At 43.8% G+C, this 18,361-nt stretch overlaps 1 protein-coding gene across 26 annotated transcripts in view; it reads left to right on the top strand.

Annotated features, from left to right (window-relative positions):
• Nucleotides 1–18,361, top strand: part of LOC133931990 (ankyrin-3-like) — a 93,848-nt gene that overhangs the window by 34,532 nt on the left and 40,955 nt on the right. For 21 of the 26 annotated variants that reach the window (XM_062378978.1, XM_062378973.1, XM_062378976.1 and 18 more), the window contains exons 2-19: nt 2,528–2,629; nt 2,991–3,089; nt 4,301–4,399; nt 5,899–5,997; nt 8,077–8,262; nt 9,058–9,081; nt 10,217–10,315; nt 10,954–11,052; nt 11,178–11,276; nt 11,477–11,674; nt 12,883–12,981; nt 13,932–14,030; nt 14,836–14,934; nt 15,195–15,392; nt 15,845–15,943; nt 16,626–16,724; nt 17,560–17,757; nt 17,916–18,014. In XM_062378978.1, the coding sequence (XP_062234962.1) occupies nt 2,528–2,629; nt 2,991–3,089; nt 4,301–4,399; nt 5,899–5,997; nt 8,077–8,262; nt 9,058–9,081; nt 10,217–10,315; nt 10,954–11,052; nt 11,178–11,276; nt 11,477–11,674; nt 12,883–12,981; nt 13,932–14,030; nt 14,836–14,934; nt 15,195–15,392; nt 15,845–15,943; nt 16,626–16,724; nt 17,560–17,757; nt 17,916–18,014 (2,094 nt within the window). The remainder of the gene's footprint in view (nt 1–2,527; nt 2,630–2,990; nt 3,090–4,300; nt 4,400–5,898; nt 5,998–8,076; nt 8,263–9,057; nt 9,082–10,216; nt 10,316–10,953; nt 11,053–11,177; nt 11,277–11,476; nt 11,675–12,882; nt 12,982–13,931; nt 14,031–14,835; nt 14,935–15,194; nt 15,393–15,844; nt 15,944–16,625; nt 16,725–17,559; nt 17,758–17,915; nt 18,015–18,361) is intronic. The other 5 variants (XM_062378966.1, XM_062378984.1, XM_062378990.1 and 2 more) reach the window with 1 other exon arrangement.

The following is an 18,361-nucleotide window of genomic DNA, read 5'->3' as shown; positions in this document are numbered from 1 at the left end:
ATATAAATCTAATAGTTTTGGTTCCTTATCATTCATATGAGCTTTTATGTCATTTTATAGAAATACAATATATTCACCTCATATGAGATTATCTTTTATAGTTTGACCACACTTAGTTTTAATATTATTTCATGCAACTTTTCTTGAAAACTGAAGAGTTGACTTTAAACTTCCTGAGGTTGTTCAAAGTGATAAAGACGATACGGGAGGTGGGACACAGCTCGAGCATCCGATTGAATAGAAGACATTTTTAACTGGTTCTAATTTAGTCGTGGAATGGCTTCCATAGGATCATGTGATTTATATATATATATACATAGTGCACTGTGCTGTCTATTGATAGTCAACAGCTTCTCTGCATCTCTTTATCTTGATCCCTTTCCTTTGTCTTTCCTCGTGTTTCATTCAGTTTTTCTTTCCTCTGTCTTTTGTTGAAACTTCTGAACAAAAGTTTTTCTCCTCAGCACTGAAACACAAACACAGTTTAATCCGCCTCACGTAGATGTGAACCTCCCGTCACTGATCAGGACTCTTGTTCTGGTTCTCACCTGAATCCAGTAGAGACGTAGAAGTTTGAGGTTCACTTCATTTCACGGTCAGGTTACGTGTTTGAGTATCTGTCACAATGTCATGTTGTGCGTTTGTCTTTTGACTGACAACGTTTACATGAACACCAACAATCTGATATTAACCCGATGAAGCCAATAGTCTGATTCAGATGCTGTCATGTAAACAGCCTGATCTGATTATCTTCACCTGAACACGATCATAATCAGTCTTTATCTGTGTTAGAGCAGCTTCCTTCATTTTCATCTACAGGAGGATTTACAGTTGTTGACAAACACATGATTTCACTTATATCTCATTACAATAACTGTATTTCTATATAAATACTATAAAGAAAGCTAAATAGATCAATAATAATGATAGTACCAGTAATAATAATTATAAATATTATTAATATGCATTTATTTTGTGAAATACTCACATTATCAGTGATTTAATGAACTTGTGTGTGTGATGTCATGGTCCCAGTCTGACAGTCAGTAAGCCCCTCGTCTCCGCACCACTGACTGGATGCTGACACCCAAAACACACTGTGTGTGTGTCTGTGTGTGTGCGATGATGAACTGCGATAACATCCATTCACTGTGTGGGGAAGTGAGCTCAGCGATCAGCTTTGGCCGACAATCTGTCTACGATCACACAGATCATGGAGCAGTGGGCACGACGGGGATGACATAAGAAGATTATTGAGATGACATAAAGAAATTCAGACGAGGATCTTGAATAGTTTAGGACGGAAAAATTAAATGACAAACAAAAAAGAATCACTTGCAGTTTAGATGCTCACGACATATACAATAAATACACAATAATTACAATCTCAGGCTCATAAACATCAACTTTTAACACTTTCCTTATATGATGTGAATCAGTTATCATATATTGATTATCAGGTGAGGTTTAGGTGGATTATCATCATTCTCTCTCTTATTATTGTTACATGAACTCACTTTCTGTTTCCAGAATGTTTCAGATGATTTGTTTGAAATGTAATTGAACTTCTGCAGGTTCTGTTCTAAACTGGCCTGTTGGGACTGGGCTGGTTGTTCAGGCTGTGGTGATACTGGTTGCAACTTTTCTTTCTGACACTGTACTAGTGACCTGCAGTATTAGACTTAACCACTTCTTTTGTTCCTTCCCTGTTTCGGGTGTTTCATCCTGTGTGTGCGTGTGTGATGCTCGTCGTTGTAAATCTGTGAATCAGCTTGTGACATTTTTCACAAGGTTAATGTTTGTTCAGTTCCCTTCAACAAACAAGCAGCTGGTTTATGAACGAGCACGGATGCAAAGCTGAGAACAAGCGACCTCTGATGTGACACTGTCGTCCTGTTACTGACTGTGCACTGCCTTGTGTGTCTGTGTGTGTCTGTGTGTGTCTGTGCACTTGCTAGAGGATCTTGCAGGTTACCAGCAGCACAGTGTAACTGGAGAGTCTCCATCCTGTGCTCTCTCTGACTGGGTGTGGTGGCCTTTAGCACTGCACTGCAATCATGAAATCAGAGACACACACTGTCTCCTGCATGTCTGTCTCTCCCGTGTGTCTTCAGGCAGCTTCAACATCCACACACTCCGTCTTCACACAGTCGTACGCTCGGCCGCACCCTGAAGTCCTCACACACTCCTCTGAACATGTGCACACGCGGCGTGTTGACTTCCATGAGCTCAGCTTGAGGTCTGCAGGTTGACTGCAAATTACTGTGTGCCTCACTCAGCCTGATCCCGGTGTTGTTTTAGTTAATGTACAAACCTCAAGGGGTTTAAATTCAGCTCATCTCTCGTCGCAGGGATTCACAGGGATGGAATGACTCATAAATACATTTCAATATTTGCTTCCTATTTCTGAAATATATTAAACAGCCTGGAACAAGTTCCCAGATGTTGTATTTGCTTCACTGCAAAAAGGAGATTTGGAATTTTCTCTTAGAGATGACAAACCTTCTCTCTCTGTGTTCTCCTGCAGACGGATGTAAATGCCTGTTATCTGCGATCAGCTCGGGCCGGGAACCTGGAGAAAGCTTTGGACTACCTGAAGAATGGAGTCGACATCAACATATGCAATCAGGTATGAGCTCGTGCATTTTGTGGGGGATGCAGGAATCTGACACCAGTCGTCTCTTAAAGGAGACATCAACATCTAAACCAGTGTTATAACTGGAAAAGTTTTACATGCTTCAATATTCAGAAAACACATCCCTGTGTTTAACGTCTGTAAACTGGAGGAACATTTTCCTGCTGTGTTCTCACATGCAACCGACCCCTTGAGAATAATTCAGGAAAAGGTCCATTCAGTGCAGATCTAGAATCAGCTACCGTAAGAGTCTGATAGAGAAAACACGTCCTCAGCTGTTTAAAGGGAGAGAGTCAAAATGTTCAGGATCTAATTATTCCCCTTGTGTTGGTTTTAAAATGTGTCTCATCTCCAGAACGGCCTGAACGCTCTTCATCTGGCCTCTAAGGAGGGACACGTGGAGGTGGTGGCTGAACTCATCAAGAAGGGCGCCAACGTGGACGCATCAACCAAGGTTTGTGCCAACCGGGAGTCTCGCACACACACACACACACACAGACACACAGACACACACACAGTGGCTCACCCAGCCTATGCATGAATTCACACACACACTGGAGTTTGCTGCGTCAGCTCCTTCTCAAAGTCACACTGTTGGAGCAGCAGTTAAAGAGATAAACGGTTTGTGTGTTTGCACCGAGGTGGAGCCGCGTGATTTAGTGGAAGGAAACAACGTGTTGTGTTGTTTGCATGACGGTGTTTTCCACTCGCACTAATTGTGTGCGACTGAATCCATCGAAGTGCAGTTACACGGCCACGCCTGGAAATCACCTCCACCCCTACCTTTAAAAATGAACCTGTCTTCAAATGTAATGCTCTGTTATGTTTGGTTTTCATGAACCTAAAAGAAATCATAATAAGATGGTGTCGTCTTCCTATTGCATCACCAGCTGGCGTCGGCATTAAAGCAAAATCTAGAAATTATTACATAAGGCTTTAAGTACTTAAAAGCAACAGAGCCATGTCTACGGAAATCCGTTGAATAGGTTGATTAAAAATGTTGAAAACCAGATTTTTGTAAAAACTTGTTTACCTTTACTGTGTCAGTTGAGTACTAACATTTAAAAAAACGTTCTCCTGATGTTTTGGCCTCACTTTTTGCAGCCATTACTTCTTTGAATAACACTGAAGCTCAGTGAATCATGGGTAATGTCGGACCAGGAAGGCTAACGGTGTTTTCTGACATAGCTTAGAAGCGTGAGAAGAAGGAAAAGATTCAGTCGTTCACACTCAGGAAGGAGGAGATTGTAAATGTGGAGATTCCAGTGGCGGCGGCGGTGGTAACGACAACGAGGCGACAGCTGCTATTCACTGACACAAACTCAACAGGTGCCTCAGGAACCGGATCAGGGCCTGAAACTTCTCTCTGTCTCCACTCCAGTGGAAAGCCAGAGGCCGGAGGCAGTTTGGTTTCAGGTTCTACGTCACATTGTTGTAAAACATGATATCTCAAGAACGACTTTAAAAAATTAGATTTTGACCAGTTGTCACTTGGACTCAAAGATAAACTAATTCTATTTCAGTGGTCAAAGGTCAAAGGTCACGGTGACCTCGGGGGGGGGGGGGGGATTAACAATGCACTGACACTGAAGCTGCACCGGATTCATATGAACAACAGAAGCATGTTCACGTTGTAATCAGATGTTTATCATGTTCTTCAAGCAGAAAGGAAACACAGCGCTGCACATAGCTTCTCTGGCCGGACAGACGGACGTGGTGAAGGAGCTGGTGACTCACGGAGCCAACGTCAATGCACAGTCTCAGGTAACACACACACACACACACACACACACTCACACACACATCGATTTCCTACAAAGTGGATTTCACAATTGGAGAGCTGTGTGTGAGTGCGTGTGTGTGTGTGTGATAGTTGGCTACTGAATATGGGCCAGGCAGCACGGCAGAGCTGCTGACACAGCACACACACACACAAACAACACACACACACACACACAGCACACACAGACACACACCGTTTTCCTGTTTGAATGTGGTCAATGACACTGGCTCCAAATGACAGCAGAAGCACAAGATGGCCGCGGCGTCTCTGGGATATCTGAAACGTTGATGTGCTCCAAAAACTGCAGATGTGTTTTCTTTGTGCTTGATCAAAGCCGCGTTTCTGACTTTGAACTTCAAATGAAATATGTGAGAGACAAGATAAGATAAATGGAAAGAACAGAGGAGGAGGAGGAGATTCATTTTCAATGCTAAAGTGGATTTGGGATATTTGTGTGGCTGTGGAGATCTGTTTTCATGGCCACACACACACACTGACACACACTGACACACACACACACACACACCTCTTATCTGCGCTCTTATCAGGTGTGAGGTATGTGCCGAGGTGACAGGACTCCATGATCCTCAGAGAGTCTAAATGCAGCTGGAGAGGACAGAGAGAAAAGGTCCCGGCTATAAACCAATAACAACCGTAGCAATATATCATGATAGAGCAAATTCTTACTAATGAAATTAAATCCCTGAAAAATCAAGATACTTAACGACATCAGTGCAAGAATTCCATATTCCTACCGAGCAGATGATCAACACAGCTCGTTACTGTGAGCAGAAATATAGATGACGTTATAGATTATCACACACACTCGACTTTAGAGTCAGAACCGTACAGGACGTCCAAGCTGTGTCTCCTCAGGGGACACAGAGACAGTGAGACGTCTCCTCTATGAACGGATTTCTGTGATTTGCGTCACCAGCTCGTCCCTCCCTCGCTGCTGTTGCCTAGCGACAGAGCTGCAGTTGGACACCAGGAGACAGTTTCGATGTCCCCTGAGTTTTTTTTATCTCATGTAAAGGTTGTTGGCTTGAGGTCTGACACTTGAATTTAAACGTGTGAACGCTGTTTTGCCCTGTTTTAGTCTGGACGCACAGAAACAGATGACCTAGACAATCACATGTAACCTTTTGCTGATTGGTCAGGCTCTCATCACATGACCATGTCCAGGAAGACACAATAATACAACTGTTTGTATGTGGAGGAGACAAAATATTATTCCTGCAATTCCTCTTTAATCTGGCACGTGCACGCAATGTGTGTGTGTGTGTGTGTGAGTGGTCACATGATACGTGTGTTTAAGGTGTGTTAGTGTGGACGAGTTACAATTACGAGAGACTTGAGTTTTTATTCCTGTGTCGTTCAGACTGTTTAGTCTCAATGTTAAAACACAGACATGATGAGGATGATGAGGATGATGATGATGATGAAGATGATGATGACTGTGTCTTCTCCCCTCTTTCAGAATGGCTTCACTCCGCTCTACATGGCGGCGCAGGAGAACCACATGGTCGTGGTCCAGTACTTGTTGGACCACGGCTCCAGTCAGAGCATCGCCACCGAGGTAAACACACACCGTCGCACACAAACACATAATTTACTGTACAAACACACACTTTAACTGCTGTTTACAGTGTTGAGCCTCTGATAACTACCCTCAGGCCCCGCCCCTCCTTCCTCCTCGTGTAATTACACTCTGTGGTGCAGGTGGTAAATGGGTTCATGCAACCAGCTACTCATCCAGACTGAACGATTCATTTACCTTCAACGTTTCAAACAATAATCTTCATCCTGTGTGTGTTTGTGCACGTCACCTGAAAGTTTACACACACGACAGAGCAGAGCAGTACCACTGGAGCTCGTTAGGGGGCAGTGTTGCTTATAGTTCAACTCAGACGACCACAGGGAGAAATGGAAAAGGCTGTTTCTGTATTCCAGCCTTAGTAAATATATTTATTTATATATTTATACATTTATTTATTTATATATTTACTAAACATTAATATAAAATAAATATATGTGCAAATGTGGGGACAACACCCAATGGCTGTCTCTTCCTCCTTCTCTTCCTCTTCCTCCTTTCACCTCCACCTCTCTCCTCCCCGCTCGTCTCCTCCTCTCATCTCGTGTTGTTCTCCACCTCCATCATTCCCCCCTCTGTCTGCCTCCTTCTCGTCTCCCCGTCCTCCTTCTTTCCTCCTCCGGGGGGAGACAGGATGAATTATTCATGTGGGGGAATGTATATCCATGTTGGAAGAAACACCCGGTGATGAATAATTCATATTTCTGCATTTCAGAATAACACGAGGCTGAGTAGATTAGATTCCCCTTGTGTTTCTGGGATCTTATGTCTCCTCTTGATCTTTCTGTTGTTCCATATATTGTGATTTTGATGACACAAGGCAGAAACTGTAAAACATTATAATAAGTTAAATCCACATTTGTCCTCAATATTTTCTCTGCTGCTTTTTTCAGGCTGTTTGATTTTAAAATTCATGTTTTTAAAGTCACGTTAAAAGAATCAGACATGTTACACATAGATTAATTTATTTATGTTGATGTTTTGGAGGTTTGAGACAATTTGCTGTGTCACTGTTTGTCCTTCAGCTTGTAGATTGAATAAGTGTGTGTCTTTGTTTGCTGTTATTGTGTGTCGAGGTATTTTTAGGACGTTAAGATGGTTTTGTTTTCTCCTGAATCTCTGATGAAGATGATGAAACACGAGGGCGGAGCAGCTGTCGAGCGACTTATCACTCTAGAAATTCTTCAAATGGCTGAATTTATGCACTTGAATTTGTGTATGTGTGTGTGTGTGTGTGTGTGTGTCGGCAGTTTTGTGTGTGAGTTGTTCATCTCTTTGTCCCTGGGGAGGTTCCACTTTGATGTGTGGCTGTGGTGATGATGCTGACTTAGTTTTATCCAGACGGTCGGCATCCTGTGCACGCACACACACACACACATACACGCACACACGCACGCACGCACGCACACACACACACACACACACACACACACACACACACACACACACACACACACACACACAGGCAGTGTAATAAATGAGAAACAAAGCAGAAATAGCAGCATCATCATCCATGACTCATCAAAGAAAAGATTTATTACAAATAAATTATCACAGAATGTGTGCAAATATCAACTATTTTCATCAAACGTCAGAGTAGTGAAATGTCTTTACCTTCAGTGCTGTGACCATTATGAATATCTGCTAAACATTAGCATGTTAGCTGGCTGTGCCTCTCAAGCTGTCTTCAGAGATAAGATAAAAATAATGTTCAGTTCTTTGTAAATCGGACTGATCATATTCTATGATGTTTGTTTTCAGGAGGGCTTTTATTTGAGTTGCCAGTAGGTGGCGCGATTTCTTTAACAGCATATTGGCCTTTGTAGGTCTTCAGCCTCAGATTGAACATGTGACGTTTGGAGCAGATTAAATATGGTGTGTGATTTTTAACACTTGATCCAACCACATTTCATACATGAAGGTGAAATGCTCCCTGTAGGCTGCTTCATTAAGTGTGGTAGGGGGCGCTGTGGAGCCATTTAACTATAAAACATGGGATTTTGACCAGGTCCAGTCGTCCCACAGAGTCAGTGACTGTGTGTGTTTGTGTGTGTCTCTCAGGACGGGTTCACCCCCCTGGCGGTGGCACTGCAGCAGGGCCACGACCAGGTGGTTTCCCTCCTGCTGGAGAACGACACCAAGGGGAAGGTCCGCCTCCCGGCGCTGCACATCGCCGCTCGGAAGGACGACACCAAGGCCGCCGCCCTCCTCCTCCAGAGCGACCACAACGCCGACGTGGAGTCCAAGGTAGGCGGGACTACAGCTCCCATGATGACCTGCTGTCAGACAGGAAGCCATTCTCTTTATTTTTGTTCTGGTTCTTTGCAGCTTTGTAAATTAACGACACGACTCATATTCACTGAACCAGTGTTTGAGTCACTTTATTCATTTAAAAACTCTCTTAATACTTTGCCTCTTTAAATAATGACTCATTCTTGTAGTACTCCGACCTTTTCCTCAGATTATGACTGGTTTGTCATTTATATTACAACTTCATTCTCATAATATTACGACTTTCTTCTCATTTAAGATTTTGTTCTCATAATATTATGACTATTATTGTAAAATGATGACTTCTTTCTAGTTGAATAATGAAATTGCTTTCACACTTCAGCCCCGAAACAAAAGGAGACATTTTTGACATTGTTTTATTTTGAACCCTTTTGTTTTTGTCTCTCAAAAAAACATATTTAAAAATCTGGGCTCGAACAAAAACCCTCAACGTCTCAGGACAATGAACAGATTTGTTTTTATTAGCTGAAATAATAATGAAGAAGAAATCAGAGACGATGAAGGAGAATCTCTCGTCCAGATGTTTTCTATTAGTTCATCCCCACATGTTCATCCGGCAGCTTGGTACAGCCATGGCATTGTTGTTTATGTTGTTGTTGTTGGTGTTTATGTTGGTGTTTTTGTTGTTGGTGGTGTTTTTGTTGTGGTGCACTAACCACCCCATTCTCTCCTCCTCTTCCTCCTCCTCTTCCTCCCAATATTCGTTTTTATCTTGCCCTACCGCTCCCCTTGTTCCTTTTTCCCTTCTAGATGATGGTGAATAGAACAACAGAGGTACATCTCTTCTTCTCTTCTCTTCCACTTCCTCTTGCTCTCCTCTTCCTCTTCCTCTTCCTTTTCCTCTTCCTCTTCCTCTTCCTCTTCCTCTTCCTCTTCCTCTTCCTCTTCCTCTCCTCCTCCTCTCCTCTTCGTTCACTCACGGTCATTGCAGAGCCAAAGCTTTCTGTCTGCTGGCACGAATGCTTTTGCCGTTTCACCTCCTGTGCCTTGTGTTTTTTTTAAGCCTGCTTCGCTTTTCGACTTTTCTTTGTGTGTTTTCAGTCGTTTGCTGCTTTTGGTCCTTTTCTCTTATTTTAAATAGAAAACGAGAAGAAAAAAGGAAGAAGTTACGTTTCTATAACAAATAAAAGCTTTATTTCTCTTCAAGGCTTTATCCACTTAACTGGCTGATTTATATGTTTCATACGTAAACAGTCACCTCAGTCTTCACGTATTTACAAAATCTATATATTTTTTTGTGTTATGGATCAAAGAATCACACAGTTCACAATAACTTTCTCAGATTGTCTGAATTTCATATTTTAAAGTGTTATGTTAAGTTTTCATTAAAGCAGTCTATTCTATCTAGACTCTGTGTCACTGATACAGAAGCACGTTCACCTGCATGTTGTTTTTATCCTGTCAGATTAACGTTTACCACATTTATAGGAAAAAATAATATTTGGACACTCAGAGTTTGCATTTTCCCAGATTCACAAACTCTGCATGCTTTTTAAATTTGACAGGAGCTGATTGGTTTGTTCATATTTATATTATTATTTATGTTATTCACTTGAAGCCTGGTTCACATGACTTTTTCAAAAGGAGGGTACAAATAAGTTATATCCGTGGTCACATTATTAGGTACACCTATGAAATATAAGAAACACACCGCAATTAACCGTTAAAACTCATTTTAATAAAGCTGCTGTTTTAAGATCAAAGGTAAGATAGTGTTGCTTTATCAAAGTCTCACATGTTTAACCTCTCAGAGCATGTTGGACTGATGCTTTGCTGATCTGCTTTGCTGATCTGCCACCCGCTGCTGTATGCGATATGTCCCATCATGCTTTGCTCCCGGCTCGTCAGGTCACTTTCTGTTCTTCTCCCGTCGAGTGATTCTGTTTCTGGTTTGTCTCTCGTCCCTCAGAGCGGCTTCACTCCTCTTCACATCGCGGCTCACTACGGTAACATCAACGTAGCAACGCTGCTGCTGAACCGGGGAGCCGCTGTGGACTTCAAGGCGAGGGTAGGTACACACAACACACACACACACACACACACACACACACACACACACACACACACACACACACACTCTATCAGGCCTTTTGAAGTGAGTACTGCTGCAACCACTCCAACACTCTCACACTAGAGGGCAGGATGATATGTAGGAAACTATAGCTGAGTGTGTGTGTGTGTGTGTTTGTTTGTGTGTGTGTGTGTGTGTGTGTGTGTGTGTGTGTGTGTTTCTGCAGCTGTTCTAGTCGCTCATGTTGTCTTGCTCTATAAGATCCTGTAGCTCTTTACAGGGGATTCTGGGAGTTTTTAATTGTAAATAATAGTGTTTTAATTGATGTCAATCAGTTCTTTGATACGTTAGAATTAACCATAACTCTAAGTTGAACCAATTTCATAAAGATCGATGAATTTAGCTCTTGAGAAATCAACAAGAATAATCTCGTCAAAATAGAAAAAACGCTGAATCTCACGATGCCAAAGAAGGTAATAAAAAGATCCAGGATCTTCCCATTTGTCTGCATCCGGGCCAGAATTGAATGGGTTTGGTTCTTGGCCCGTTTCCCATCCTTGACTCCAAGTTTCAGTATCATCAGTTCTGAAGTTATCAACAGATGAAAACCTGCTGGATCGTTTCTCTCTCCTCAGAACGACATCACGCCGATGCACGTGGCGTCCAAACGAGGGAACGGCAACATGGTGCGGCTGCTGCTGGAGAGGGGCTCCAAGATAGATGCACGGACCAAGGTACACACACACACACACACACCTAACCCATCAAATCGACCTGTGTTTGTGTGTGTGTGTGTGGGGGGGGGGCTCGTCTGCAGTGAGACCTTCACTGACGCTGCTGTTTGTGGTTGATTCTCCAGGACGGTCTGACTCCTCTTCACTGTGGAGCCAGGAGTGGTCACGAGCAGGTGGTGGAGATGCTGCTGGACAGAGGAGCTCCGATACTGTCAAAGACCAAGGTTCGATTCCCTCCTGTTGTCTATTCACGTTGTCCTTACGTCAGTCGCATTCATGTGAACACAACATCTCCAGAACACCTTGAGGGAACAACTTCAAATTTGGTACAAATGTTCACTTGGAACCATGGTGAACTCATTTGAGTTTGGTGGTAGAAGGTCAAAGGTCAGGGTCACAGCCACGTCCTCTGTTTTCCCTCCAGAACGGGTTGTCTCCTCTCCACATGGCGACTCAGGGCGACCACCTGAACTGCGTCCAGCTGCTGCTGCACCACGAGGTGCCGGTGGACGACGTGACCAACGACTACCTGACCGCGCTGCACGTGGCGGCCCACTGCGGACACTACAAGGTGGCAAAGGTCATCGTGGACAAGAAGGCCAACCCCAACGCCAAGGCTCTGGTGAGGATCAATACGACTCTGGGATTTTAGTCATAATTACAAAGTTTATGGTTTTAAATCAAATCAATAGATTGATTCCAAGTCGGTTCTTCAGCTGAAAACAGTTTCTCCAACTTTTCTTTTTCCTTGAAACTCTGGATAAAGAAGTTTTTTTGTACCTCACTGTGTATCTATAGTTTTAACATTAAAGGAAGTGTTTTAGACGTTTAACCTTTAACGTAAAAGCTCATTTAAACGACATAAAACAGCCACCAGGTTCACGTGAGAAGGTGCATGTATGAAAAGCCAGAAGAGAGGAAGTAAAGAGTTTCTGTTTTCTCTTAAAGTAAAAAGAAAAGAAGGTGAATTCCTGCAGCACAGACCTGGATCTAAAGTTTCAGTGACGAAATCAAGTTTTGATGATTTCATCTCCCAACTGACCAAAGATTTCCTCCCTCCTTTCAAGTCATTTCCTCTCTCCCTCCGCTCCTTCATCTCCTCCTCTTCATCCCTCCGTTCTGGTTCCTGACGTTAAAAATAGATAAATGAGGAATTCAAATGGAGAAGAGAAGTAACAGATCATGAGAGGAGGGACAGAGGAGGTGAGAGGAAGCAGACGAGGAGGCAGAAAGAGACTTTACAGCCGCTGTCTCTGTCTCTGGCGTGAAGACAACCATCTCCGCTCTGTAACGGGAGAAGCCTGGGTGTGGTTAGAGAGAGCCGGAGAGAGAGAGAGAGAGAGAGAGAGAGAGAGAGAGAGAGAGAGAGAGAGAGAGAGAGAGAGAGAGAGAGCCGGAGAGAGAGAGAGAGAGAGAGAGAGAGAGAGAATGAGCAAAAGGGGGAAAATGAAGTCATAGGATCGAAGCAGAAACCTCAAAGTCAGGAGAGTGAGACGGGGGAGGAGGGGGGAGGAGTGTAGGAGCTGGCGAGACGAGAGTGAGTCGTAAAGAAAAGTTTCTATTTCGGTGCCGCGCGCTTTTTTTTTATTTTTGTTTAACGGCGAACAGACAATTATTTCCACACATGCTCGTCTGGTTTGAGAGGAAGAGTGAAAGAAAAGAGGGGTAAGAGGAGGGGGATGAAGGAAAAGAAGGATTCCCCCCCCCTTTTTACTGTATTTTCCATGTTGTCGTGCACCAGCTCTGTGAGATCTACACACACACACACACACACACACACACACAGTTTCTGGGACACGTTTGAATGTATGTTTTTCCCCCGTGCTGCAGAATGGTTTCACCCCGCTGCACATCGCCTGTAAGAAGAACCGAGTCAAGGTGATGGAGCTGCTTCTGAAGCATGGAGCATCCATCCAGGCCGTCACAGAGGTACGTGTGTGTGAGAGTGTGTGTGAGAGTGTGTGTGTGTGTGGCATGTAAGTGGAGAAGAAAGATGGAGTTAAAGCGTCTTGGTCTTGAATTTCCGGGAGCATCTCGAGAAAAAGGTCGACAAGTTTTCTTTCTGTGTAGTTTTTTTAATCTGGGTGAAGTTTGTACTTCAGCAGAAAACTTTCTATTCCGAGAAAATAAGACTGCTTTAACTCTTCTCCTCTTTTAAATCCCTAAAAATTAATTAAATGATTCTACTTTCTGTCTTTTAAGTGTTTTAATTGTTTTAATCGTAAAGTTCTTTATAACTTTGTCTGGAAAAGTACTTTTACTTTTGTCTGACAGCTGGAGTTGCCTTGAAGAATGACATTTTAAATACTGCATACAAGAGTTATACGAGATTTAATAAGTCTCATTTTCTTAAATCAAGTCAATAATATCAAGGTGGTGAGGTCATCTCTACCTGTGGCTACGTCCTCTCGTAGCGAAGAAGCGTCTGCTAACACACAAAGACACTCAGCTCGTTGTGTGTTTGTCGACGTCACTGTGTCGGTTCACTGTCACTGTGTTGTTTTCTGCTTTAAGTGCAACATGTGCTCAGCGGTAAACAGTCACAGACAAAGTGAAGCAATTAGCAGCTAATGAGACGTTTCCCCTGGAGCCGGTAGAGACCAAACACAGAGCTACAAGAGCGATATCTTAAGTTAACACACAGCCCTTTGATCTGAGTGTGTAGGAGACGTTATCTTAAAGTCTGATGATAAATCTGTGTCTGCAAACAGGAGGTGCATCGTTTCATTTAAAGCTTGAACTGAAACTGTCTGCAGCTCATTCTGAAACCATAAATCTTTAAAATCCGGTCGTAAAGATTATAGATATTTATACTTGCAGATTATTATCGTTCTATTATTGTTATTATTATTAATATTCCTCTGGTTGTGATTCTGCAGTCGGGTCTGACTCCGATCCACGTCGCTGCATTTATGGGACATGAAAACATCGTCCACCAGCTGATCAACCACGGAGCTTCACCGAACACAAGCAATGTGGTGAGTTCAGGGACTTTCTTTCTTTCAATCGATCAAAAACTTTTTTGATCGATCAATCTTCATTTTTAGAATACACGATTCAATAAAGATGTGTATTAATATTTCCTGCTGTACAAATGGACACAAACAAACTGCAAATGAAAACTAGTATTTGTCTGTAGCTGCTGAACAAGCGTCTGTGTGTTCATGGTGATCAATGTTGTGTACTTCATTTGACACCAGGTGGTTTTAAAACTCAGGTTTTAGTAGAGCTTTCAAAAGGAGGCTCTCGACCTGTAATGGATAATCTTCACTCTCCTCTTCTGGTATTTTTATCCTCCATCGTGTCGTAGAAACCATCCTCCAGGTTTCCCTCGTTAGAGGAGTAAGAGAGAGGATCTCACACGGCTGCATGAACGCCATGTCGTCCATTAGCACTCGTCTTTACTCCGCTGGAAAACACGTAACCGCTTGAATCATGTTTAATGTCAAAGAGAAGAGCGGGAGAGGTGTGGGGGGGAGAGAGAGAGAGAGAAAGAGAGGGAGCAAACACAGAGGGGGAAGAAGAGAACACAGTCAACTCTTCAACCTCAAGTATCTGGGCGCCCACGCGGTGTCTGTGGCCAGGTTGCCTTAGAAACAGGACGTCATGATGGTGTGGGGGGTGTGGGGGGGTGTGTGGGGGGGAGGGGGTCTCTGCTCCTCTAACAGGAGGAAAGAGGGGAACTTTGGAAGTACTTTTAATCCCTCCCTTTCTTTCTTCCTCTCTCTCTGTCTGTGTGTGTGTGTGTGTGTCTGTGTGTGTCTGTGTGTGTGTGTGTTGCAGAGGGGGGAGACGGCACTCCACATGGCGGCGAGGGCGGGACAATCAAGCGTGGTTCGATACCTGGTCCAGAACGGAGCTCGAGTGGACGCCAAGGCCAAGGTAGACCACGCGTGACCTTTGACCTCAGACAACACTCACCTGTCATCCATCTGAACAGAAAATAGACTGAGGCCAATCAGTGTGTGTGTGTGTGTGTGTGTGTGGTTTGTTTTGTTATTACAGTGCCTGTTCCTGTTGTCGACTGTGTGTAAGAGAAACAAGTGTTTCGTGCCCTGACTATGATTTTGGGTCCATAGATATTCTGTTAATATATTATTATAATTACTTCTTTTGATGAGTTTTAAACCCCCCCCCTCCAGGACGACCAGACGCCGCTGCACATCTCGAGCCGCCTCGGCAAACAGGACATCATCCTCCAGCTGCTCGCCAACGGAGCGCACCCGGACGCCACCACCAGCTCCGGGTACACACCTCTGCACCTGGCCGCCCGGGAGGGACACCGGGACGTGGCCGCCACGCTGCTGGATCAGGGAGCGAGTCAGGGCGTCACTACCAAGGTAGAGATAAGATAAAGACTGTGTCACATGGAGATAGTATAGTATTCTTGAGTGGAACCGGTAATCAGATTACTTCATAGTAGTGCTTCTTATTATTCACACGCACCCACCACACGTATGTTCAAACACACACGGAGCCCGGCTCTGTCTGCTAGCAGTTCATTTTGAACCCCGGTCACTTGACCAGCGTTGCCTCATCGCTGAAGAATCTGATGTAACACACGTCCTGCGTCCACACCCCGTTGTGTCATGTTGTGTGTCGTCATTTTCCAGTGCATGGGTTCTGCATGTTGTCACGACATAAAACTGCAAATGAGTCGATCAAACACATGTGGTTCCACTGAGCAGCCATGAGCAGAAATAAAAGGAGCGGGTGAAGTGATGGAAGTGTTTTAATGATCTCAGATTAGATTCTGTTTATAAATTCCTCTCTCTCCTCTGTGTGTCTGCAGAAAGGCTTCACTCCTTTACATGTGGCAGCAAAGTACGGGAAGATCGAGGTCGCCAACCTGCTGCTGCAGAAGAGCGCTCCGGCCGACGCAGCTGGGAAGGTAAATCCTGTTTCTAATCAATGGAGAGAGAGAGAATGATAGAGCGATAAAAACCCATTGAGTGTGTGTGAGAGATCCTACCATAGAATCTATATGCAAAGGCCAGTTTACAGCCTCAATGTTTATGATAATAATCAAACATGCTGGGCCAGTAGGGGGGTGATACAGTCTGCCTCCAACAATTCATCAAATACCAGAAGAAGAAGACAGAGGTTTAAGCAAAAGTGGGCGTGTACGAAGTTAACTGTGACATCATCATTTCCCAAAAGCTCAGTTTTTCATGTAGAGATTCAAATTGTTTGTAAAATCTGGATATTGTACGATGTTTTACTTTTCCGGGAGAAAACTGTGCGATAAACGTGCTCTAATCTTTTGTCGTCAATCCAAAATGGTGGTCATGAATGTTTATATTTAGATGTTTGGCGATTAATTGTCACAATTTGCTCCTTAACAACTCACCGCTACAAGCCGACCAATCAGAGGAGAGCATGAAGGGACTCTAGTAGTTATTTGATGATGTACAATCTGGGGTTAGAGCTCATGATTGACAGATGAGACCGACTCACCCTTGGGTTAAACTCATCGGAAACTCGATACCGAGGCTCCTCCACCATCACAACTGCACAAACACTGTTTATAAATCACCGCCTAACAATGCTCGTTTGTGTACGTGTGTGTTCAGAGTGGACTAACTCCACTGCATGTGGCAGCGCACTACGATAACCAGAAGGTGGCGCTGCTCCTGCTCAACCAGGGAGCCTCACCGCACGCTGCTGCAAAGGTAAGAGATAAAGTGTGTCTGTGTGTCTGTGTGTGTGTCTGTGTGTGTCTGTGTGTGTGTGAGAGAGGTGAAATTGAATGGTCTTTAGTGCACTGATGCACCAAAACCTCCCTCTCTCTTTGGCTCGGGGTGAAAGCGGGTTGACCTACTTTCACTCACCCACATGCAATTACACTGTACGTTCCATATCCGAGCGCTGCGCCGTGATTGGCTGGTCTGAAGGCGTCTCTCCAGAACGAGCTGCTGGTGAAATCAGCTCCATTAGCTGTTTTCTCCCTGATGGAATATTCAATAAACTCTTTCTTCACGTCAATACCTTTTCTTTCTTATATATTTGGACTTTAACTGTAAAACCCAGAATCTCTAAGTGGTAACATTTTGTTCTCTGCACCTTAAAAAAATCACATTTTAGGAATAGTGCTCATAACCAGCTGTCTCCTCATGAAACCACATTTACATTCACTAGATCTTTTTTTTGTAGGTGCACCAAATTTCGTGAAAATCCGTCCAGTATTTTTTTCTTAATCTTACTAAATAACAAACAAACAAACAATAAAAACAATTAAAACACAACCTCATTGGTGTAAATATCATAAAACTGCAATTTATTGAAACATATCCCACAAGATAATCAGAGTATTTCAATAAAAGATATTGTACACAGTCATTTAAACAGTGTGTGTGTGAATGGTCAGCCCAACGTCGGCTGTGATTGGCTCCGCTGCCCAACGACCCTATAAGGATAAGTGGTATAAATAAAGGATGGAAGTCTGTAACTGGACGATTGTGTCGAGGAAACAAACAAATAATCATCTGTTTGTTTCCCGGTGCCCAGAACGGTTACACGCCGCTCCACATCGCGGCGAAGAAGAACCAGATGGAGATCACCACCACGCTGCTGGAGTACGGCGCCTCCACCAACACGGTGACTCGTCAGGGAATCACTCCGCTGCACCTCGCGGCGCAGGAAGGAAACGTGGACATCGTGACGCTGCTGCTGGCTCGAGACGCTCCGATCGACACGGGCAACAAGGTAAAGAAGGGCCACCGCCGCAGTGTGTGAGTCCGTGTGCAGGTGTGTGTGCAGATGTGGTTCTTATGGAGGTGATGTTCACAGTGTGTTTCTCTGTTAGTCTCTTATTTTGTGGATTATTTCTTTTGTGTATTCACCTGCTTCCTTGTCTCCGTCAGTCTGGTCTGACTCCGCTCCACCTGGCGGCTCAGGAGGATAAAGTCAACGTGGCCGAGGTCTTAGTCAACCAGGGAGCAACTGTTGACCCTGAGACCAAGGTAATGACTCAGATATCTTCTTGAGTAGCCAATTGCTTTGCCTTGTGAACACGATATCTCCAGAACGCAATGAGGGAAGTTCTTCAAATTTGGCACACTCATTCACTTTGACTGGAGGATGAACTGATTTGAGGTTGGTAGCCAGAGGTCAAAGCTCAAGGTCATGGTGGCCTGACAAAATCAGACTTGAACGGGCCATCTTGAGATTAGCTTGAGGAAAAGTCTTCTGCTTTTGATCAGTCGTCACATGGACTCAAAGATGAAAAAAGTTCAGAGCTCAAAGGTCAAAGGACAAAATATAAAACTAAAGAAGTATGTAGACATATGAGCTGGTTGGCGGAGGCTTA

The sequence above is a fragment of the Platichthys flesus genome, chromosome 20 (genome assembly GCF_949316205.1).
Source record: "Platichthys flesus chromosome 20, fPlaFle2.1, whole genome shotgun sequence".
Taxonomy (NCBI): Eukaryota; Metazoa; Chordata; class Actinopteri; order Pleuronectiformes; family Pleuronectidae; genus Platichthys; species Platichthys flesus.
Note: the sequence above shows the minus strand (reverse complement) of the source record. Positions and strands in the feature narration are given on the sequence as shown.